Source organism: Agelaius phoeniceus, chromosome 3 (assembly GCF_051311805.1).
Source record: "Agelaius phoeniceus isolate bAgePho1 chromosome 3, bAgePho1.hap1, whole genome shotgun sequence".
In the NCBI taxonomy this organism is placed as follows: Eukaryota; Metazoa; Chordata; class Aves; order Passeriformes; family Icteridae; genus Agelaius; species Agelaius phoeniceus.
The window spans coordinates 108,226,382-108,250,301 of NC_135267.1; the positions used below are offsets into that span (position 1 = coordinate 108,226,382).

The 23,920-nt window shown below is 40.1% G+C and overlaps 1 protein-coding gene across 4 annotated transcripts in view; it reads left to right on the plus strand.

Moving 5' to 3' along the window:
* MACROD2 (mono-ADP ribosylhydrolase 2) overlaps positions 1–23,920 on the plus strand; it is an 851,553-nt gene that overhangs the window by 549,101 nt on the left and 278,532 nt on the right. For all 4 annotated transcript variants that reach the window (XM_077176111.1, XM_077176112.1, XM_054629913.2 and 1 more), the window contains one exon: positions 22,496–22,526. In XM_077176111.1, coding sequence (XP_077032226.1) covers positions 22,496–22,526 — 31 coding nt within the window. The remainder of the gene's footprint in view (positions 1–22,495; positions 22,527–23,920) is intronic.

Sequence of the window (23,920 nt, forward strand, 5' to 3'; positions counted from 1 at the left end):
TGCAATAATAATACAGAAAAAAACAGGTTTTTTTTTACAAGATAAAATCTCAGACATACATTCAGCAAAGGCAAAGACCAGTCTACAGCAATCTGCTACAGCTAAAGACTTGTGAGATCTTGACAGCCAGTATCACAATCACTCAAAATATTACTCTGATAGTTACAAATTCTTTCCTAAAGATGCCCAGTCTCTCTGTGGATCAGCTGGGGAAGTAGGGTCTCTTTTCAGGTTCCCTTTCAGGCAAATCCCAGGCTCCAAATTGCAATTCTATATATTTTAAAGCTTTGTCCAAGCTCCTGCTCTAGGAGGCATTTTGGTATGTTTTTTAGCTGCCTGTTTTTTAGCTTTGCAGTTAACTGTGCACTGAGGCAAACAAACCACAATAACAGCTCTCTGGTTGTTAGTCATGTCCATCCTGCACCCTTTGCAGACAAAAGCAGTGTAGACGTCACTTCCTCAGTTTGGATAATGAGGTTTTTCTGTCAGCGCATTCACCAGCAGACGCCCCTCTGGCTGCTACAGCTGCAGGCTGTGTGGGCTGGCACACGAAGCCTTTGTCATAAGATCTCTGGTGTGTGGGTCTTGCTTCCAGGAAAATGATGTATAGGTTCTTTTTCCACCCCCCTGTAATTAAATCAGCCTGTGATCGTGATTGAATTATTGGTCTGACCGAAGAAAATCCATCTTCTAGCAAGTTGCTAAAGTAGCAGGAATGATTTCTGTTGTCCCAAGAATTAACCAGAAAAAAAAAAAAAAAGACTTAGGGCAGTGATATACTGACAGATTAAGTCAGAGCAGGCTTTGGCATAACCATGTTCCTGCTAACACCCAAATGGCAATGACACAGTTGGTAGAAGAAAGGTAACTCATGCAACCATCTTCAGAGAAGGGATGACTTAGATTAAACTACCTAAAAATAGCTCCAGGAAGTAACCTACAGAAATAGGTTAATTAAATAGTGAATGGGCATTGGGAGAACAGACAGGGACTAATGTGATCATTAAGTTGACTCTGTGCTAAATTTATTCAGTAGCAGAATTCAATTTTTCCCCAAGGTTAAAAAATGATAATTCAGGAGTGCAGAGAGTTGTAGGGCAGTTTACGTCAATCTCCATCCCCTTCCACTCCCCAGCAGAAAGGACATCCCTCAGGGAAGGTAACTCTATATAGATATTTAATAATAGTACATTGCACAATTAAAACTGCAGGATTTTCTGATTACTATTGTAATTTTAAAATGGATTTATTCTGTGAAGTTTTGCCATACAACAGTCAGATTACACAGGTGAGTCTGGTGAAACCTACTGTGTCTGAAGCTCAAGACAATGGGAAAGTATTTTGGGAGGAATGTCAATATTCTGAAGCTATTCCCTTTTTGCCGTGTTCATTGTTAGTTTTTCGGAGGTATTTTGCTGTAATGGTTGAAGCTGGGGGGTGTTGATGGATATGGAGCATGTAAACTTCAGCTGCTGATACAAGCTTAGTGATCTTTATGGCTGTCTTTATAGTTGAACTCATGAATAATAGATCAGGTGAGGAAAATGCAGCACTCTCAAGCCTTAGGCAGCCCAACCTGGCCAAACTCAAAGACAAGAGAACAGTGGGAGATAAATAATCATTTTGCCAACTTTTTCTCAGCTTGTTTTTACTGGGATCTTCTTTTTTTTTTGCTGTGGACCAGTCAGCAGCACATCAGCTTAAGCTTTGTGTATCACCTAGCTGTGATGTACCTGCCTTTCAAGGGGAATGCTGGCCATGATGTGACTGATCCCACATCTCAAATTGAAGGACACATCTATTGGAAGAAGGCTCCCTAACTGGTCTTTTACCTGGCGACAACCTCTGCAAAGGAGGAGGAGAAGGAATAACTGGAGTTTGGTGTCTCTGTTGCATTGGTGATATTCAGTGTTACAGACAGGATCCAGAAAGGTCTGGAAGAATTGCTTAATCCCTTGCAGGGTAAGAGATGGAGAGGGACAGCTTTACAGCATGAGGCTTCAGAACCAGAGGGGCAAAAGAGATTTTGTAGGAAAGCTTCAACATGCAGAGATATTTTCCTGAAACCTGGTGTTTACTCTGTGTTGCTAAAAGGAATGAAATGCCATTGGCAAAGGCAAGAGGTGATGTACTGGTGGTAACTTGGATGTACTTAGTGAGGAGAGCTGGGAAAAAACCCAACTCGTGGATGTGACCAAAATCAGAAATAGCCAGGTGGGAAGTTTTGGCCGTGGGGTTTCTCAGAGCAGCATTGGGGTTGACTATTAGAACTTCTAATAGTCACCTCTCCAGGTTGCTGTGTCACCTTTTGATCCTTGGCCCGTGGCTCTGGCTGTTTCCCTGGGACAGGAGCTCTGGGGTGAGAGCCAGTCACCAGCTCAACCTTCCAGCCTTGGATGACTCCACAGCTGCTGAGCTGAGGAGCTGCCTGAGGCTCTGTGTTTTTGCTTTGTTAGGGAAACAGGTTTTTAATGTCTGGAGCTTTTTGTAAGCTAACATGATTATGTTAATGATGTACCTGATTCATGCTGGTAATTTATTACATCATGCAAATAACTCTATGAAGCCCCAGCCTTGAGCTTTGCTATGAGGGCAGACTGCAGAGAGCAAGGACTGACTGGAAAAGCTGCTCAGAGAGCTTTTATATATTTCTAAAATATATAAATTCAGAAAACTGTTACAGGTGGAGTGCACAAGGCTATTTCTGCACAAAGTTTGATTAGCAAAGTGCAGCCAGCGTGGGAAACTTCCAAAAAGTTATTAGAGGTATTTTCCAGAAAGAAACAGCAAAGGAGAAAGTCTGCAAGCATCTGTTTGATAAAACATAATCCAGCTGGGGTAATTAGATCCCAGTAGGATGACTTCTGGTTTTATGTCTCCAACCAAAGGCTGATTTACAGTAAGATGTCATCGCTTCGAGAAGGAAAATGGAATATTTAATAAAGATCAGGGTAACAAAAGCAAGTTAATTTTGAATTTAGGAGCATACCAAAATGTAAATTAATGCTAAAGTTTCTCGCCTCTGTATTCTGCTAAGGTAAAAAGATTTTTTTCCTTTTGTTTGTTTGGGGTTTTTCAGTTGGTTTGATTTGGTTTTTTTAAGTGGCTGAATGTTTTCTTTGATGCTCTGTAACCAGACATTGTCTGTCCAAAAGCATTTCTCACTGTGAGGGTTGCCTGTATTGCACTGTTATTATAGGAAGGCAGATAGTGTGGCCAGTGTTTATTAATCAGCAGCTGATGGACACCATTTTACTACTTAAAAAAAAACCCCAGGAAAATTATAGAGCTTTGCAGACCCTGTGGAAGATGTGTCTGATCAACTAGTTTGCTGATGTTTGAAGTGACCAGAAATAGCAGAATTCCAGTCCATGTTTCTCAGGCTTCTGCTTAAGATGCAGTGGGACATCTCAAAGTGAGACTTCATGGCTCTGGAAAAGAAATCCCTGAGGCAGTAATGTGAGTAAAGCAAGTGTGTGTATGGAACTGAAATTCTTGCTCAATTATTACAGCAAAACTATTTCTTTTAGCAGAAATCCAGGAGTGCCTTGTTTCCTGTGTTTTTTTGTTTCTGAGCTCCTTTTACCTCATGAATTCATGTTTGCTCTGAATATTAGCTTCTTTTAACTATAATTTTGAAGTCAACATCTTGAAATTGTAAAGAAATAATTTATTTCAGTAGTTGAAAATGGGAAAACTGTCTGCTGTGGGGAGGCAGCTGTATGAGGGATGTTTGGCAGGGCTGAGAATGGCATTTTGTGGTTTGAAGGCTGCCTGAGCATCTCAGTCTGTGGGACACAGCAGCTTTCACCTCCTACATGGTACTGGGTCAGTGCTTACACTATGAGTCTGAAAATAAAATCTGGGGTTTTGCAGAAAGCATGTTTCCCCTGCATTGCCACTGTGGATGCACAAGCTCAGATTGTATTTCCTTGCTGCTGGGAGCAGAGGAGTTGTCTGGGCTGTCAGTGGAGCAGTGCAGGCAGATGTGCTGTAGGCTTGCATTCTAGGCCATGCAAACTCAGGGAAGGGTTTGGGCTGTTTCCAGAATTTCTTCTGCTGATCTAACTTAAAAAAGCTGGGTATAAGGGGAGTTCATCAGCAATCAAAAGAAATGCCCAGATTTGTCCCCAGCTGCAAATTTCTAGTAAAAAACCCAAACAAACAGAAAAAACAACCTCGATGTATCAGGCAGCTGCATTTCCAACTCTGATACTTTTTTTTCATTACTCTGATATTTTCTTTTCATTTCATATTATTTTTCATTTCTTTTTTTTTTTTTTTGGTGCATACACTAGGAAATGAAGTTGTTTCATTTTCTCCTGTGGTTTGATGATACAGGAAATCTGTTCCAGGTCTCTTAATGCTGCAGAAAGGCTGCCACAGCCATGTGTTAAACAGCACTGGTCTGGCATAAAATCATTACACTGGTTCAATTTCTAAAACCTTGTCATATTAGGTGTTACTTATCTGCACCTCACTAATTTTTTTCTGGATTAAAATTTGTCCTCTATAGTACAGCCAGCTCAAAGCCAACAAAAACTTTGTATATGGGGTTCTGTCTCCTTCAGCAGAAACACAGTCATGAGCCCATCAGAATCACAGTAAACTTTGTGCCACTGAGGTATCCACACATTCACAAATCCTTTTCTGGAGTGTGTTTTGTGGCTGTAGGAATACTTTGGAGGGTGGGGAAGGCCCAAGAAGCTTGGGGCACTGCCTTCAGAAGATGCTTAGAATTACCTAACTCATGCTAATAACATGATTTGTGCTTTTATAAACTGAACAAGTTAGGTTTCAGCAGAAAGAAATGCATAAAACTGAAGAAAATATCTTTGAGGCAGAGTAAATGCATGAAGAACTGTGCAACAATCATAATTCTAGGGTTTTGTGACTTTTGGATGCATTGGCAGCCCTAAAAAACATGTTTGGACCTATTTTTATATACAGACTATTATTACAGTAGGAACTAAATGATGTAATAGGTAGCTCAGAGAGCCTGTCTTTCTGGAAATGTGCAGGAGATAGAGATGGCTGAATAAAAATTGTTTTATTTGCCAAAGGAATTACCTTGGGAGGTTCGAAAACACTTCAGTTTGGAAGTGGCCTTGACAGCACTTGTTTCCCCCACTCCTCCCTCATCTTTAATGTCATGGCATGCTTCTATAGCAAAGCCTGTTTATATGTAAATAGTTCCTTGATGGAGAAATTGCCTTAGTCAAGATGCAGCAGCCTTCCTGGGGCTCACAGGGTTTTACAGGGCCAATAAAATCTCTTACTGTGGTATGCTGCAGGTAGGTTCATTTGAGTGGCATATTTGTCATATTTCAGTCCTTGAAAGTCATCACCCAGCAGCTAAGACCCACAGAGCCGCTCCCTCACTAGTGGATTGGGGGAAACAGTCAGAAAAAAACAGTGAAAAAACTCCTGGGTTGAGATAAGCCCAGTTTAATAGGGTGTCCTGGTTCAGGACAGAATTTGACAGAGAACCCTCAAAGGGGCTCCTCTAGGAAAGCAGATTCAACTGGCCCCTCCCCACAACCGCTTCGGGAGAAAATAACTCCTTGGAAAAAAATGGAAAAAACCTGTCTATTAAACAATAAAACCTAAACAATATTAAACATTAAAACCCCTTGCTGCTCCAAAAGAGATGACAAACTCAGAAAGTCCCCTCCCCGGGTTGCAGTTCAGCTCACTCAGTCTCTGATCAGTCCCTCCAGTGCTGGAAATGCCGCAGGCCAGGCCAGGCCCACTGGGCCTCAGGTGTGAGCTGCTGGTGCTCTTCTGGTGTTCAGTCCAGAGCAGGTTTAAACAGGTCCAAAGAAAAGAAAAAATACCACAGTCCAGGGAACTTCTTTGCCTCAGCTAGCTAAACTAACTAAAAGCAAAGGAGAGCTCTGTCCCGCTGTCTGTCCATCTGCAGACATCACAGTCCAGGAGCAGGAATGTGGAGGAGTGAGTGCAGTGTCTGAAAACAAACTGTGCATTCTTCTCTCCCCCCTTTGCTCTCTGGAACAAGGCTTAAAGCTGCAAAACTTATTATTCAGCATAAACAGAACACACAATTGGGGTAAAAGCATCATATAGTCAACATAGGGAAATCAAAAGCTGTGCACACAAGCAAAAGAATTCATTCACAGCTTCCTGTGGGCAGGGAGGTGTTCAGCCATCCCCAGGAAAGCAAGGCCTGATGGCACAAAATGGTCTCTTGGAAAGCCAAACGTAATTGTCCCCTCCATCCTCCTTCTCCCTGCAGCTTTATAGGTCAAGCATGTTGTCCTGTGGTCTGGAATATCCCTTTTGGTCAGGTGTGTCCCCTCCCAGCTCCTTGTGCACTCCCTGCCTTCTCGCTGCTGGGGTGAGGAGCACAAAAGGCCTTGGCTCTGTGTAAGCACTGCCCAGCAATAACTAAAACATCCCTGTGTTACCAACAGAACAAATCCAAAGCACAGTTCAGGTACTAAGAAGAAAATTAACTCTATCCCAGCCAAGACCAGCAGAGAAACGTTGGCATTTCCCCCCACTCATTCAATATGGAGAAGTATCTCACCAGCAAAATGGCTCCTTGATTAGAGTAGGTTCAACTAAGCCTATTGCTGCAGTTCTGGTAGCATATGGTTTTCTTGAAATGAGAGTTAATGACCTATCCAAAGACTACAATGTGGGTCACATTCAGATTTTTTATGTATCTGAGTTGAAACAAGATAAGTGATGTCTGAGACACCTCTGCTGGAAGTATTTCAGGTGATGGCTTCAGTGTTCTCTTTCTGTAGGATTTCCAGTTGCCCAGTTTGGTCTTTTTATTGTGATGTTTTAACAAAATATTAGCTGTTTGTCCTTAAATTTTGATTGAATGTATAACAAAGCTTACATGAAGCTGATGTTCACACAGTTTGCATAATCCACCTTTGTTTCCTCCTCAGTTTTGCTCTGTTGGGAGAGAACTGAACATATTGATGAAAATTGAAAATCGTATTTATGTGAAAGAAAGGTATTGACAAAAAGGCAGGTCCAGTAAAAGGTTTCAGTGATACCAGAAAGGGAGTACTCCACATTAGATACAGCCATTGACAGTCCATTGTGTGACAGGATTGGCTTCACCCCCACGACAGAGACAATTACAGAGAACAATATGCAGTCCTGTTGTTTTTATTTGAGGAGATCACTCTTTCTACTGCACAAAAACCAATATTGCAAAACTTGAACATGAGGCTTCAACAGAGCAGACTCAATATCAGCAGAGGCAAATATTGAGAATGCCATCCTACTCCAGGCATTTTGTTGCTGATCCTACAGCCTATTCCACTCTAAAGGATGTGGTGTCCCCCTCTGGGTGCTGTGTTGCCTTTCAGCACTAGACTCTGAGCACAGACTGTGTAAAATATACTGCCAGTCTCTGTCACATATGGATACTTTCCCTTCCTCACTAGTACAATAACAGTTTGTTGTTGTAATTTTCTTTTTTTTTTAAAGGCAAAGAGTTGCCTTATTCTAATTTATGATGACAAAGCACGATCAGTTAATGCTGTTTCTCATAATAATTATTAGCCTAAACTCAGGATTAAGACCGTGTGGATTTCTCTGTCAAATGTAGAATCTAGGTTGTGGTGAAGAGTATTGCCAAACAGCTTTTTTCCTCTCTCTCTCTTTTCTTTTTGAGTAAAATTTATTTATTTGCTAGTTTCCTTTTGTATCTAATAATTAGGAGCAACATAGGAAAATGTAGTTTTTTTAACATGAAATACAAAAGAATGGACCTTCCAACCCTTTATGAAGTGAATTATTATGCAATAGAAAAATATTGATACTGCACTATAACTTGAATAAGTCCATTGTTAAAGTGCATTTGGAAATTAGAGATAATACTGAGAAAAAGTATTCTTCACTTCCTGAAAATTAAAGTAAAAAAATCAGGAAAATCATAGAATTGCAGAATGGTTTGGGTTCAAAGAGACCTCAAAAATGATCTTGTTCCAAGCCCCCTGCTGCAGGCAAGGACACCTTACATTATCCCAGGCTGCTCCCAAGCCCTGTCCAGTCTGGCCTTGGACACTTCCAGGGATGAGGCATCCACAGCTTCTCTGGGCAACCTTTGCCAGGGCCTCATCACCCTCATATTTAAGTTTCTTTTCTCCCCCCTGCTGTATTTTACCCACACAGCTCTATGTAGTGACACAAGTTGTTTTGTGAGAAGGAAGCATTAGTATTTAATGAAGTAGGTTTGCTACTTGTATGTCCTTGGAGTTCCTGCATTAAAATCCTTATACTGATAAATTTATGATTCACAGTGTCTGCAGCTACAGGCAAGTGCTCTCTGAAACTCTTTGATCTTACAGGTGCTCTTAGAGTAAAACTAGTATCCTCATAGTATTTCCCCTTCCATCCTCCGTCTTTGCACAGTTTTTCTTCCAGTTCTCAGACAAGGCTTTTCTGTACATGGAAATCCATGGCAGGTGTCCTTCACTGTCCTGAGTGATGGCATAGCCATATCCTCTGGAAATTCTCAGGGCTTGAGGAGAAAGGGCTACACTTTTTGCCAGATCACATAGAGATTTTCTTTGAGTCACAATATGGGATTGGCCACTTTTTATTCCATGCCATTATGCTAGACTTAAGGCCATACTGGTTCTAATATGGTAAAACATATTAGTGCCAATGTTAATTATAGGTGAAGTGGTAGCCAAAATCCTGAAGTGTATTAAAGTTGGTTTAGCTTAATCTATGTATTTGAATTTTCTGCTTTTTAGTTCATAAAGAATTTGTGGCTTGTCTGGACTGATCCCAGCAGCTGAAGAGACCAAATCAGTCATAGCTTATGCTTTTTTTATTGCTGATGTATTTAATATGGCTATTTAAGGACCCCAATGAAGAGGTAGTGTTAGGTGTTAGGATTTGGCAAAGTGAAACATCAACTTAACATTTGTCATGTTTTTTAGACACTAGGTTTGAAGAAATATTTTCAAGGAGAGAAATGAGAAAGCTTTGTGCTACACTTGTAGTACTACCAGCCCAATCATCCCAAATAGATTCCACGTCCAGCTAAAACCACAGTATTTTGATTTATCATTGGTCAAGTTACCACTGTTTTTATGAGGATAGCTTACTGCCACAAATATCTGTAAAATAAAATAATGTCGTCTTAAGAAGAAAAGCCAAAACCTTCAGCAGTGCTCTTTGTCCTGTGGCCACAGGTCACTTGAGCGAGCTGAAGCCAAAGCTGCTGTCACGGTGCTCCGTGTGCCAGGGAAGGAAAGGGCTGACTTTGCTTGCGGTGTACGGACTGAGAAAGGTCAGGGTCCGCTGCTCAATAACATGTAATGTTCAAGCTATTTCCCTGGTTTATTATTAGAACAGCTCAAGACTTGGCTGAAAAGTCACATGTATTGGCCTCCCTGCCTTCTCTTTGCTGCTACCTGCACTTAGAATTGATGTTTTTGCCCAGGTCTATCCCTCTGTCCTGGGCAGTGTGTGCCCCCTTCACTGAGCTAAGGATGAAAGTCTTGACTGTCTTGTCTGGACACTCTAGAGAGAGTCTCCTACTTTTTTTCTGGCACCAACTAAACCATGAAGGCTTGTGCTGCAGTGGCAGCCTCCCTCCTTGCTGGGTATTCTTGAGAAAATAAGCAGCGTTGTTTATTCGGAAAATATTCATGGGATGGAGAAATCGATAGCCTTTGGAAGTTATGGATTAAAAATCAATTAGCAAATGAGAAATGAGCAAATGAGCTGTTCTCTCAATGGAAGATGTTAACAGCAGTATTAGGGGGAATGGTGTCAGGACCAGTTTTGCTCCATATATTTAACAGTGTTTCCAGCAGTGCAGTATAGAGGATGGTAATTTACTGATGATTTAGAATGACTGACATTATATATAAACTTCAAAGACTTTAGATAAAAATTGCAGAATCCACGATGGAATCATGTAAATTGCTAACCCGTGCATGGACTCTTAATTAGTTGTAACTCCTTGGGGATAAATTATCTGAAAGTGGTTTTGGATGACTTCTTGAAAACAGTTCTGTTGGGAAAGGCAAATCAAATGCTCAACTTTTAAGATGTTGCTGGGGATGGTATGTTTCTTAGGGGGCTCTATAATGAGAATGCTGCTCTCAGATGGAGCAGTCAGTTAACAAAAAAATATAAGATATAGCAGAAGTAGAGTTTTGTCAAATGTTTTAGATATTATTATTACATTGTTGTATTCAATATGCTTATGAAAGGTGAGCATAGAACACATCTTCTTTTGTCATAAAGATAAGGCAATATAATGTTTTACATTTTGGATTCAGAGAGCTTTTCATTGTGCAGTGGTGAAGTGTTTCCTAAAGCCTCCTACAGCAGCGCATTGGGAACAAACAAAGGAGGCCAGAGGGAGAGTCCTTCACAAGGGAAGTGAGGATGCTCACTGCCTGGTGGCTGCAGCAAATCCAGCAAGGATCAGGAGGGTCTGTATTCCCTTGTATCATTAGCACTGGCTAGTGTGATACACATTTCTTGTTTGTGCCACAGAAAAGCAAGAGCAATATCATGCAATAAACTCCCCCACTGGCTTTGCAACTTTACATACAAAGGTAGCCTTTGCTCAAAAGGACATCTGCAGAAGCAAATGGGATGGAAGACTTGCTCTCCAAAACCCTGTCTTGGTCAGGGCAGAGGAGGCTTGCAGTCATTTGCTATTTTGGCAATTGCTGTCCCGATGCAATTCTAAAATCACAGAGAGTTTAGCTTACAACAACCCCCCAAAACTGCACCTTTTGCCTGTTTGTTCATAATTTTCTCTATAGTTATGCAGCAAGTTTGCTGAGGAGTATGTGAAGGGCCGTGCTGGGTCAGCCCAAGTGCAAAGCGTCTTAGTGCCCTGCCTTGGCTTTGGCCAAAAGCTGATGCTCAGTGGGGAGTGAAGGGATGGGGTAAGCATTTAATGGCAGTTGTCAGAACGCTTCCCTAGCCCTGGTTTTTCATCACTTAGGGACTTTTTGATCCACAGCTTTTATCTCCATGCTTCAAATTGCTCATTGGCTTTTTTCTTAGGTGAATTCATATTATTGATTTTCAACTCCCCTAAGCTTTTCTCATTTCTGTGGCATCCACTGTTTTATGTGAAGAAGAATCTCCTTTTATTCATTTTTAATTTGCAACACATTGGTTTCATCTGATATCCCCTATTTTTTTTTTTTTTGTTCACCTGGAGGTTTGAGTTGAAGGAACCTCAGTTGTTGTAACTACAAGGTGTCTGTGACTACATTACTCTTGTAACATAATGTCACTGTGTGCAGTGTTACAACAGTTTTGTTCTATTGGCTCTTTCGTTGTAGAGCTTTGCTGATACAAAGGGGAAAATGCTTTAGATGAAGAGATTTTGTTTGTAGTACATTTTCATTTTAACTTCAGCTGTTTGTTTTTTAATATAGAATTAGTCTTGATAATCTGTTAAGTTTAATGCAGTGTTACTTAGTGCTATATTGCAAATGATTTAGCATCGTAATTCAACTCTACAATGTGATTACTATTTAGATATATTTCTGTTTTCACAACTAGGTAATCCTGACTATAATAATAATTTTTAGATATTACTTGATTCTTGAACTGTTGTTTAATAATGTCAACTTTTAGGGAAATAAACACTGTGTCTCCATCTACTGGATACACAAAGGGACCTACGCATTTTGCCCATATGTCATCTCCTCTTTGCTAGCAAATGTGGGAAGAATTTAGAAAACATGAGTGGGAGGTCAGTCAGGTGTGGGCAGTGGATAAATGGGTCCCAGTCAGTAGGATTTGAGGGGAGGAAGGACAGAAAGGGATGGAGAGATTTGTGCACTTTCCAAGGTACAATGTGCAAAAAGGTCAGAGAAAATGTGGCAATGCCTGTAGGAACAACAATCAAATCCCTTAACTAGTTGAAGAAACATTTAAAGGACTGTGGAAACAGATGGTGCATGAGTTAAAACTGTACAGGAGCAACTTACCTTCTGCAGTAATTTCAGCAAGACAGTTATTTCTGTGGTTGTTACTCTCTCATTCAATCACAACATGCAATTACTATAGCAAACCTTCTGTCATATTGCACACGTTTTCACACTTGTCAGAGGAAAAGTCATAAGATTAAACAATATGGTTTAAAGTACTGTTTAGTTATGAATTTCATAACTGTATTTTAATGCAAGACAGAAGCTTTCTATTGGAGTAGACCTTAAAAGTAGAAGAACCAGGGGAACAGACTGTGGAAGAATAACAAGTAGTGTTGGCCATACAAATCCCAAGAGCACAAATGGAAATTTATGCATGTTAATGCCTTCAAATCAGTCTGAAAAGAAGCAATTAGAGCCCTGAAAACTGAAATCAATGGGTGCTTGGAGAAAAGACAGCAAAAAGAACTGGGGGCTTTAGTACTTTACCAACATTTCCCCCTTTGCTTTTATACAGTCTTTACCATGGCACACTGTACGGAACCTTTCAGTTAATTCTTAATTCTCTTCAAGGTATTTGAAAACAAGAAACTGTAAAGCCATCTAGCCATGCTAAACCTTTACTATCCTCAGGTAAAAGTTCCTAATTTCCTTCATTTTCCTCCCTGCTTTGGGATGTTTTGGTACTGGCCGGCTTTTTGTTGGTTTTTCCCCTTTTCTGTGTGCTATATTTGTTATCCAGAGCTGGTATCTTTTGATATACACATAGCTGTAAATATATATATATATATATATATATAATCTGCTTTTGTCTCTCACACTAAATAGTTTACATGAATGATAAATATCAGTAATGCAAGTGGTTATTCCTTACAATGTTTCTTGAATAATAATGTGTCTCTGATTTAGACCTTTTCATGTCTGTCTTTACTTAAAAAAAAAAAAAAAAAAGGAAAGCAACAGCACAGAGATTTCAATATGCCTTTTCTTTTCTTCTTCTTCTTTTTAATGAAAAAGGCATCTGGGGGTAACTCAACCAGAAAATAAAAGGAAATCAAAGTGATAGCTATATTTTTGTGTTTCATTTTGATTGCACTGTGCAGTTTTCTTCATTTGGGAAATATGTATTTAAAAAGAGAGGAAAATCTTTATGCCTGTTATTGACTTCTGCTGTTTTTGCCATTTTAAAAATATACATACCAGTTATTTCCATACAGAATGTTTGAAAGCAGGAAGAATTTGACAAGTCATTATGTTACTTGAATTCAATAAAAAAACCTGTCTAGATCATTATATTAAACAGGAGGACATAGAAAATTAAAGTCACAGTTCCATTTAAAATTGTTAACCTTGTATTTTTTGCAGCAACACCTCTCAAGAGAAGGAATATATGTCTGTAAGAGAATGAAAGCTGAAGGAATTAAGAGAAAATAGACATATTTTTTAAGATTTTGGGGTTGTTTTTTTTCTACTTTTCCCATATGTGTGACGGCCTTTTTTGCATTGACATTGAAGTTTTATTGCGACAAATCTCGACACGTTTACTGATGCCAAGGAAAGTGTTATGCAGATTCATTCAACTTGGTAAGAAACACTGTTGGGGTTACTCAGAATGAGGAAATGTGCCAGAACCTGCAAACCTGGATTGGCCTCTCTTCAGGACTCATTTTCTGAGTGCCCTGTTGAAGACATTGCCACTGATTTTTCCAGAACCTTCTTTCAGGCAGCAAGTGTGTTGTTTTCTGTTTTCTGAACCAAACCCAGTGTGCCAGAAATGAGGTATCCAGAGTTGCTGACCTGTTTTTGGTGTAATACTGGTGCAGTTTAACTTGCTTGTTTGTGTCATTCAACAGCAGTTTGAAAGAGGAAAAACCAGTGGTAATAGGATTTGGATTGCAGTTGAAGCTGAGGGTTTCTTGCTGCCTGCAATGGCTCTGAATCAAGGCGCAGATGGTGGCGAGATTCCTGTAGCTGCTGCTTTCCTTGCACAGGCATTCCAGCAATGCTGAGAGCAAGGCAAAGCCTCAGGAAAAATGGTAAAGTGGATCTGAGAGCAGATGTGCCCCGGCTGCAAGGGAAGTGATAATGGAAGCAGTGAATTTGGAGCAGGGCGGATGGCGGCTATCTGGGATCGGGGAGGAGCGTGCAGAAGGATGGAAAGGAAAAAGCGATAGCGTGGGGGTGACAGCAGACAATAAATAGGGAGGGTAAAAACAGTGCACTGGGGGGACTCTTAATGGCCATAGAAATGCCTGTAGGGATTGTGCCTGGGGACAGGAGAATGTAAGCTAAAAATATGAATAACCTCCTTGGTCTTTAAAAAGAGTCTCAAGTTGTCTTTACTGTGATTTATGTCACCAGACCTCCTCCACAGAATTGCAGTCACATAATCCACAACTGCTGTTATTTATTCTGGATAAAGAAGGCAGTTTTGACTGTGATCTCCCTTGACATTTTCCAAGGTCTGTGCCTGTCTTATACCTTTCATCATCGTGTACTTCTTCAAGGCATCTCTCTTACCTCTCTCAAAAAGAAACATGCATTGCAGTGGCTCACCCTGGACCAGAGTGACACAGACGTTACAGGTTAGGGGAGATCAATTGCACAGCCCTGCTCCTCTTCACCTGGGAGGATCTTTGATGTGTTGACAAGGTTGGAATCCAAATATGGCATTAACCCACTGTATTGCCGTGGTTGGGGTGGCAGGAATGATATAAAATAGCATCTCACTCAACAAGGTATTCTCCCTTTTCCATTTTACAGTCTGTGTCAATGGCAGTTGAAACTATTGGACCTGCATTAAAATTACATATTACTTTATATAAATGGAAGCTATAAATATCACAAATAGTAAAAAACTAAAATTGCACTGAGGTTCAAAAGCTGGTATGTCTAAAACCTTCAAAATTAAGGACATTTAGTGGAAAGCCTCAATATCCATCTCCCCTTAATTTAGCTCATTATTCTTGTTTGTCAGAGTATGATCTCACTACTATGTTAATATCATTTAATAACTTTTTCTTGCAAGGTTGGCTCAGATCTGAATCAAACCACAGTAGAGGTGCAGTGGTATTTCCTTGAGTATATTGGTTTAAATGAAGCAGTAAGAACAGGCTAACCTAGTCTTAAGGTTGAAGTAATTGTCACTGTTGTCAGTAAATGCTTTTGTTGCTGAGTATCTCCTTTCTAAAGCTTTTATATCAATATATAGTCTTGTGGGTTCTTATTCCTTTTTCTTTTCATTCGAAAATATTACAAATGTAAAGCTACTATTGATCTGTAGATGTGGCACAAATTGATTTGAATGAGGGACCTAGACACTAAAATTGAGCTCACTAAGGAATTGCTAGCAGGTAATGATGTGGATGCTGGAAATGCTGATGCTGCATTATGTGTGTCCTCTCCTACCAACCCCTGTGGGCTTGGGCCAGGCTTGCAGTGCCTGTGTCTGCTGAGCACCCTGTATGGCTCAGCACTGGCATTTCCTGGGATAGCAATCTCCCTGGGCTACCTGGAGCCTGCCCTGAGTCTAGCACATTTGATTCTCACAGCTGTGCTCCTGGACATGAAATCAATGCACAAAACTGAGGGTTCTGTGTAATTCTTAATTGACTCTTTGGAGAAACAGAGGGGATTTGCTGAACTTGGAAGTCCCTGCTTGTCTCATGAAGCTGGAGAAATCTGGCTCAACGTTTTTCATTAAAAGTAATTTTAAATTGAATCAATGGAATAATATTCCTGTGGTGAGGACTCAGGAGAGAGAGAGAGAGAGTGTTCCTGAATCTTTCTGGTGAGTGCATATGATTTCCTGTTCTGAGGGAAGGATCTGTTTCACCTCAATTTAGCTTGGGAATCCAGCTTTGCTCTGTAGTCAACCGTTTCCCATGAGAGCCATTTATTTCACCTAAACCAGGTCAAATTACCTTCTTTATTAACTGTAGAGAAAACCTCAGGCCAGAAGTCCAGCCTGGAATTGGGAAGCAGAGATGAAACTGGATCCCAGCTTTCCTCTTAGCAATACACACATAGGATGAGGTCTGTGGATACTACAGGATCTTGTGAGTAGAAATATGTCAGTGGGAAAGAGATGCCCAAAGCCTGCTGTGCAGGTGCCCTGTCAGGCTGAAGAAATGGAATCCCTTCATACAACAGGTGTTTTTAAATTAATATGATTAAACAGTATTATTAGTCTGTGGAAAATAGTCCATAACCTTCATTAAAAAAAAAAAAATGTGATAAGAGCTGTATCTGCATTGTTCTTGTGAAGGAATTTGCATCTTCAAGCTCTTCTTCTCAAAGTGACGCTGAGCACTGGGAGTTCAGGGACTCTAGAGGCAAACCTAGAAACTGCTCCATGCTCTGTAGCACCATGAGGCTGATGTAATATGGGGCTCCTAGTTGAGTGTTCCTTTCTGTTCTTGAAAAAGGAAGAATGATTTTTAATTTCTTGCTCTTCAGCATGAAGGAAACTCATAACTGTTCTCTGCTGGGGCTGAAAGCACATCACAGATGTGGTTCAAAATCAGTTTGTCATTCATTTTTCAAGCCTGCTTTGGCACAGGATGGTATAGAAAGAAAAAATACATAAATCTGTTCTAAATTTGCATTTGGTATTTTATTCTTTCCTTATCATCTGCATTTTTTCTGCTTTAATTGGTATTTCAACTGCAATGGCTTCTAAACATCCTAGGCAAATGCTGTCTTATGAGCCCAATTATTTCTGTCTTATTTTTTTCTGTGCAAAAGGTGGACTAAAAACTGGCTGAGTTGCTGGGATTTACAGGGTGGTGATCTGTGGCACAAGGCCCAGCTGGAGCCAGTCACCAATGCTGTACCCCAGGGGCTGACTGTGGGGCCAGTGCAATTAAAGATCTTCATTAGTGACTCAGATGATGGGCAGCAAAGCACCCAGGGGAGTGTGCAGAGAGCAGAGAGCTGGGAGGGCCCGTGTTTAAACACAGGAATTGACTGGCTGGTCTCTGGTTGGTCAAACAGCACAAGAGATTGCCCACAGACATTGTAGGGTCTCCATCTGTGGAGATATTCCAGCCTTTACTGGTCCTGGGTGACCAGCTTTAGGTGGCCCTGCTTTAAGCAGTCTGGTTTCATGTCTCGGTGATTCTAAATATGATGATTTTTAAAATATGTGCCAAACTGGTAATTTGTAGTTCCCCCATAAGTTTTTCACTTTAACTACAAATATTTAAATAGTTTAGGGAAAAAAAACCAGGCAAACCTCACCCCACAACTTAGTTTGTATGTGGAGAAATCAGGTTCTTTGACTCAATTTCAGTCCAGGCCTTTGTCCCAGCAGTTAATTGAGCTATTACTTTTAACTACTGAAAGATTCTAAATTTGAAAAATTTTAAAAACAAATTTAGTGAGATTCCCCAAGTAGTGAACCATCTTAATTTAATTCCATATTACAATGCTCTGCTGTCTTATGTAGGTCCTTGTAGCATCTGGTTTCAATGTCTTCAAAAGTCCATCTTAAATTCATGTAAAGTTAGAATACACGGATGCGAAAAAGAATTTGTAATTCTTAGTAATCATTCCTCGATATTTTTTCACCACACTCATTGTTGAATGAATGTCATTTGGTTGAAGTTTTTTATTACTTCAGTAAAAAAAAAAAAAGAATTGGCATTCATTGTGTGAACTGAGACACATAATTTACAATAAGCATATTGTCACACAGCAAACAGGTCATCAGAGGATGATCCTCCCCTGCAACCACCTGATCTGTTTAGTTTGGTAAGCAGGAAATTTTAAAGATTCTCTTTTTTGCCATTTCAACCTCTTAAGTGGCCTCTCTCAGTAGCTGCTGTGTTGTGTAAACAAACAAACTTAAAGAAGACCTCAACCTTTGTGGTAAACACTTGCCTAAAGCAGTGGGAGCAGCATGGAGGGGAAACCTGTGGAGGTCCTCTGGAACCCTGACAGATGTTTGTTTTCTGGGCGCTGTTGAATTTCTCTATGCACTTGCTGCAGGTTGTTCTAACTGAATAGTGCTCCTTCAATCAGCTGTCAGTAGCTTTGTGACAGGTTCACCACACACTGGTTTGCCACACAGCTGCTGGATTTTTAACTTAAATTTGATTATTGCTGCATATCATTTTCTAAACCTGTTTTTCTTTGGAAGAGTCTTAAACCACAATACAGAAAGGATATTTCATGTTGGGTCTGAATCCAAGCTTCGGCTGTAGTTGCTTGACCAGCACTTTGTTAGATGTCAGCAGCCTTTGAGAACCTGGTATGCAAACTTTTAGGCTTTGAAATAGCTGAATGTTTATGTTTCCACCCAAAAAAATTCTCTCCAACGTTTTTGGCACTTGGGTGCCCAGTGTTTGACTCTGGTGAAGAGAACCTTCCAGTGTGTGAATGAGGGAGCTTGTACAAATGCCTAAAGGCTTGCATGTGACATGCTATGTTCAAGACATTGGTTATTTTTGAGGTGATAATTGCTTTTTTTATTCTTTAAACACATAACAAACATGCTAGTATTGTCTGTAATGACAACTGAGCTTAAATATTGTCATATTCATTTATTCCTTTTTTTTCTCTTCACTTTCAGGATAGGGAATTATGTTGGAATTCTCTATTTATGAATAGAGAATTTTCTTTGAATGATAGTTGCTTTCAAAATCTGTTGTTTGCTAAATTATGGTTCAGAACTATGACTAAAAGAGAAATAATTTCAGGAGAGAGGCTGGAAAATAGCATAAGATTTTAATTTATTTTTCTTCCAGATAGTAGGATTTTTAAAAGGCAAAAGGATAGTATTATAGTTAGTAGTTTATAAAATCATTTGTTTTATAAGTTTGATCTAGTAACAGCAGCAAAACTGGACTTGAGTGTTTGATGTTACTGATCTTAAATATGTGTATAGGTACCTTGTGAATAGTTTGTGCAGCAAAAGATGTACAATAGTCCCTGAAGTTTATAGTTTTATTGTGGTTTTTTGAAGTTCAGTGTTTTCATAGAGCATGTCTTTTTGGAAAGCATCTAAGGTGCACAAGCTTTTTAGGAGCTTAGGCTGGTGAAGAGGAATATCACACACTGCAAGGTGCGTGAAGGAATGGCTCTCAAACAGGGGAATTAATCCTCTTCATAAGAAGATGCAGTGAAATCAGAGAAGGGTTTGTGTTTGATGTTATTTTTGTCTGCTGTGTTACGTGCTGGAAGAAAAGTGCTTACCTTGCATATGGCTTGGTTGTGGCAGAAGTGACACCGGGAGACCAGTTGAGAATGCTGAGCACTTAATTTGAAGAAAAGTCCTTGCTCTGTGTAAGCAATTAGGAGCAGTGCCTGCAGTAGGAGGCATCTGGTCATGTAGACTTAGTAATTGTATTCATCTAATGTATAACCATTAATACACTGCAGCTCAGTGTGAACTAGAACCCCTTGATGTAGAATAAGCCCTTAAGTATTTAAATACCCAGGTGCTTCTTACTGAAATGTCTCAGAGTCCAGCCTGGCCTCCTCATGGTGACTGTTGTAAATGTTCCTCATAAAGCTGTGTTACATTTTATCCTAATTAGCACTGCCGCTGCAGCCTTGGTAAAGACACATTGGATTAAAAAGAACCAGAGGCTGAGAGCCCACACCTCTCTCCTACAGGAATTAAATCAATTTCAGCCTTACAGTATTCACAGACCTGATTTAATTTGGCCTCTTTCTCTGGATGATTGCAAAAGCACAGTAGTAGTAGGAAGCTCCTGCCTTTGTTACTTATGTTTAACTTCAGAGTTGTGTCTGCTTTGAGTGCTATCAGGGTAGCATTTCTTATTAGTCCCCAAATAAAGCAAATATGCTATTTTGGTAGCAAATAAATTAAAAGTTCATAAATAAATAGTGGTTACCAGCAACAAATTAAGATGATAAATGTTTTTATTGTGAAAATAGGAATGAATGTTACCTACTGTGAAATGGATTTTTTTTAATTGAAATCAGATCCATAATTAAGTTGTTATTAATTAGGCACAGAAAAGGTTAGAAACCCTAACATCTTTTGTCCATAAGCCAAATATTGTAGTATGTTGATATCCATGCTGTGAATTCCCCATTACTGCTCTGCCAGTAATTTCAACCTGGCATCTAGACTAAATTGTCTCCCTAGGAGCCAAGAGGAAACAGGGCTGATATGTGATCTCAGGCATGGGTCCTTCTTGAATGAATTAAAGCACTGTCACATTTTATGAAACTACATCTGCTGGTTATGTGCCGTGATCATCTCTGAATGAGGGAGAGGGCAGAGCTCATCTGAGTTATGGCACAGACCCATGTTCCAGAGGAACTTGATGGGATTTGATACAGTCTTGTAACTCCATTCCAGATCTGTTTCAGCTGCATGACAGAAACTGAAAGCAAGGTAATGATTGTGCCTACACAAGAGTTTTTAAGTGTTCAGAAACACACAGAACACACAAATTGCCAGCCAGCGCTTGCTGAGCAGCCTCAGAACACGTTACTCTGTGAATGGAGATGAGCAAGTTTGACAAGTGGCTGCCATGCAGAGCTGGAAATGCAGTTCTCATCATCTCTCTCTGAGCAGAGATGAGAAGGAAGCTTGTTCCCCTGGAGCCCTCGGGTGCTTGGCTCTAGCACCCCAACGCCCAGCTGTGGTGCCAGATGTTGGCCCTGTGTGCTGAGCCTGCCCCACAGTGCAGCAGCCAGTCTTGTAGACCCCTTCAAGGTCCCTGTCATGGCTGTAAGGAAGGTTCATGTAAGGGTTGGGCTCCGTGATCTTAGAGGTCTTTTAGAACCTTAAGGACCTGTGCTCTTGCTCAGAGCCCTGTCCGCCCTTTGCTTTGCAGCAGGGAGGAACCTGCAGTGACCTGGGGGGAGCTGCTGCTCTTTGCTGCCAGGGGGATGCAGAACTGCTCTACCCAAGGTCCCCCAGGTGGGTGGGTGGGTGGCTTTGTCACACATGTGGAATCTGAAGTTAGCAGTGGAGATGTGTCCCAGAGGCACCATGTGGGGTGTTGCCCAAGGAGCCACGGGATTGATGGAGCTTTGGAGGTGCTGCAGGACTCTTTCCCCTTACCTGCTTGTGTGGCCAGTGGGAGAAGGAACCATGAATACTCTGGTATTCCTTTTCTGAGACAAATAAGTGTCTAAGTCCCATGCTGTTACTCAAATTCTGCAAAGAATGGAAAACAAAACACTTGTTTGGAGCAATTATCTCTTAACATGTGGAAACTGCAACAGGGGTGAATTTTGAGATCTTTTTCTAAACTGAACAAAATCATCCTTTATGCTTCTCTCTGATTGTTGAAGTATCTGTTGCCACTTCAGCCTGAATTCTGTACCCATGTGATGGTTGTTTTTTCTTTTTTCTACTCTATTCTTCATTTCTTTAAAGAGCTGATTCTTGTGATTTATTGGGTACAAACTACAAAGCTAAGTACTTTTCAGGATGTAAGTTGTAGTGGCTATGAGAAGGAATGAGACTATAATTCTCCTCCACTTTATTTTAGTTAAGTATTTTCAGAGGGGAGGGGAGGATGTATTCTTTCCATTAGACCTCTCCTTTCTTAATCACCATTCCCTAATTAATTCCCTGGTTAAATATAAAGCAAGCATTAGCTTTGAATAATGTTTTCCTGTGTGATTAAGTAAAGAAGTTATTCTTTCTTTTGTATGATGACTCATTGCTGGGGGATCTGGAGGGAGCCTCAGGGTGGATATTTGAGACTTTGGTCCCAGGTGCTCTCATACCTTTGAGCTGTGCCTGCTGTAAGTCCAGAGGTGGGAGGCAAAGGCGATATCACGTATCAGCTGAACACCAAGAAAATTGCCTCTCTCCTGAAACATCAGCTTTGTTTTTTTCCTGGTGGAAAACTGACTCTGGCTCATAGAAATGCAAATCTCAAGACAACACACACAGCTAGCAGGAATGCAAATTATTGTTCTTCCTGGCACAGTGTCTGTAATATTTCTTGTTGTGTGATGTATATTCTTCGGTGTCCAAGCTGCCCCAAAAATGTACTTTTTCTTTTCATCAGCATCTTCCAGTTCCTCCCCCTGTACCAGTTTGGAAACCTTTGGCTTGTAGCAGTCCAGCTGTGTTGGGTCACACCATAAACCACATCCAAAAGAACAGAGGTCAAGAACTGAATCAAAAAAGGAGATTATAGTGAATGAGGGCATGGCAAAGAGGCATAACATAGTCTGAGCTGGCCAAGCTTATTTTACTGATGAAGAAACATTGTCTAACTCTAACCAGATGATATGACTTGTTTTTTTGCTACTGTAGTAGCTTATGGTGTTCATTTTTAGCTCATAGCATCAAATTTTAGCTCAAAAGGCAGTTTTAAGAATGAGTCTGTGTTCAAATGTTGCTTGTAGCTCAAGATGTGAAAAAGAATGCAGTTTTATTAATGTGGCAGCAAGGAAAACATATGGAATATGTTTCATATAATGACATGAGAATGCCTGTGATTTGACTGCTGTATCCATGAATGCTGTAACATATAATCTCTGGGTGTTAAAAAACAGGCATTTAAAAACACTCTTGGTTTTGATAAAAAGTATGGTAAACAGATATCCCACTGATCTTTTTTTCCCTTTCATATGTTTTACAGGCCTTTCCCTGTATTTCAACCGGAATTTATGGTAAGACACACCTTTGATGTCACTTATTCTTACTCATTTTTCCCTATTATTGGTATTTCAAACAGTGATATTTCCTATCAGATGTCTCATTAGTCATTTTATCTCACCAATGTATTTATACTGTGTTAAGTAACAGAGACCCAACGCCTTTGGCTGTGGCTGGATGCTGGTGTGCTGGGAAGTGGGATACTGTTGTGCACAGCCCTTAGCATAACCCTTAGAGCCTGTGAGCCAAGACCTGCAACTGTGATTTCCCTTCTGCAGTAACTCATAAACACGCTGCTGTTACTTCAGCAAGGGAAAAATAGGGGTCTGGCAAAATTTTCCATCCAGAGGGAAAGAAAGAAAGATGCCATGATGTCCAAGACTGGCCAAAAAAAATAAAAAATGCCAAGCCAGCTTGTTGGAGTTACAGGAAGTTGTGTTAGTTCCCTTGAGTTTTGCTTCCACCGTTTTAGTTTATTAATTTACATGCAAATTTACATGGCCTGAAGGAACTGGAAGGAAATGGTTATTGTAAGTCTCTTGCTTTGTTGTAATCAAGGTAATCCATCTCTAGCTGTTAACTGGCTTTTGGTTGGCATTGTGAAAGAAGTGAGCATGATGTTTGAAGGAGGAAAAAAACAAGTAGTTCAATATTTAGAGAAAAAAATTGAGGAATTTGAGAAAACATGCAAACTACAAAGGGGATTTTTTCCCTTAAACAATAACCTATGCTGATTTTTTTTCCAATTTATATCAAATAAATGATTGTAGGTTTGATTATTTATACAATTTCAAGTTTTTAAAGTAAGGATGTTTTAAAGAAACATGAGGATGCTCCATGTCTTGAACTGTTGAAGGCCAGGTGGGATGGAACTTTAGGCAACTTGGTCTAGTGGAAGGTGTCCCAGGGGGAATTGGAACCAGATGATCTTTAAGGTCCCTTCCAACCCAAACTATCAATGAGTTTATGCTAAACAGCAGTAATTTTTTTAAAAAGCCATTATCATGTAACAATGTAGCATGACATAAATCATAACATATAGTAATTGTTAGATAAAGTAATCTGAGCATTGAATAAACAGATAATTCAGATTCAGGAGGGGAGAAATGAAGGCAGAAATATTTAGGCTTGTTCCTTCTATTTTTAAGGACACCTTATTAAGATTTTTTTGATGATTGTAGATCTGAAATAGGCTTCAGAAGGTAAAATCTAGTGCAGTTTGGGGGCTGTATTCCCTTCTACTTGAACTGCATTTCCATTGTTGCAGAAGAACATGCAGATGCCATTTCCATGAGCACTAGGATTGGCTGAATAGAAATCTGGTTTCAGATAAAGCTTTCCCTCTGTTCTCAGTTTTGGTTCCCCTTTGGAACTTGGTGGCAAGCTTTGCATTTTAGTCCTTTTGATT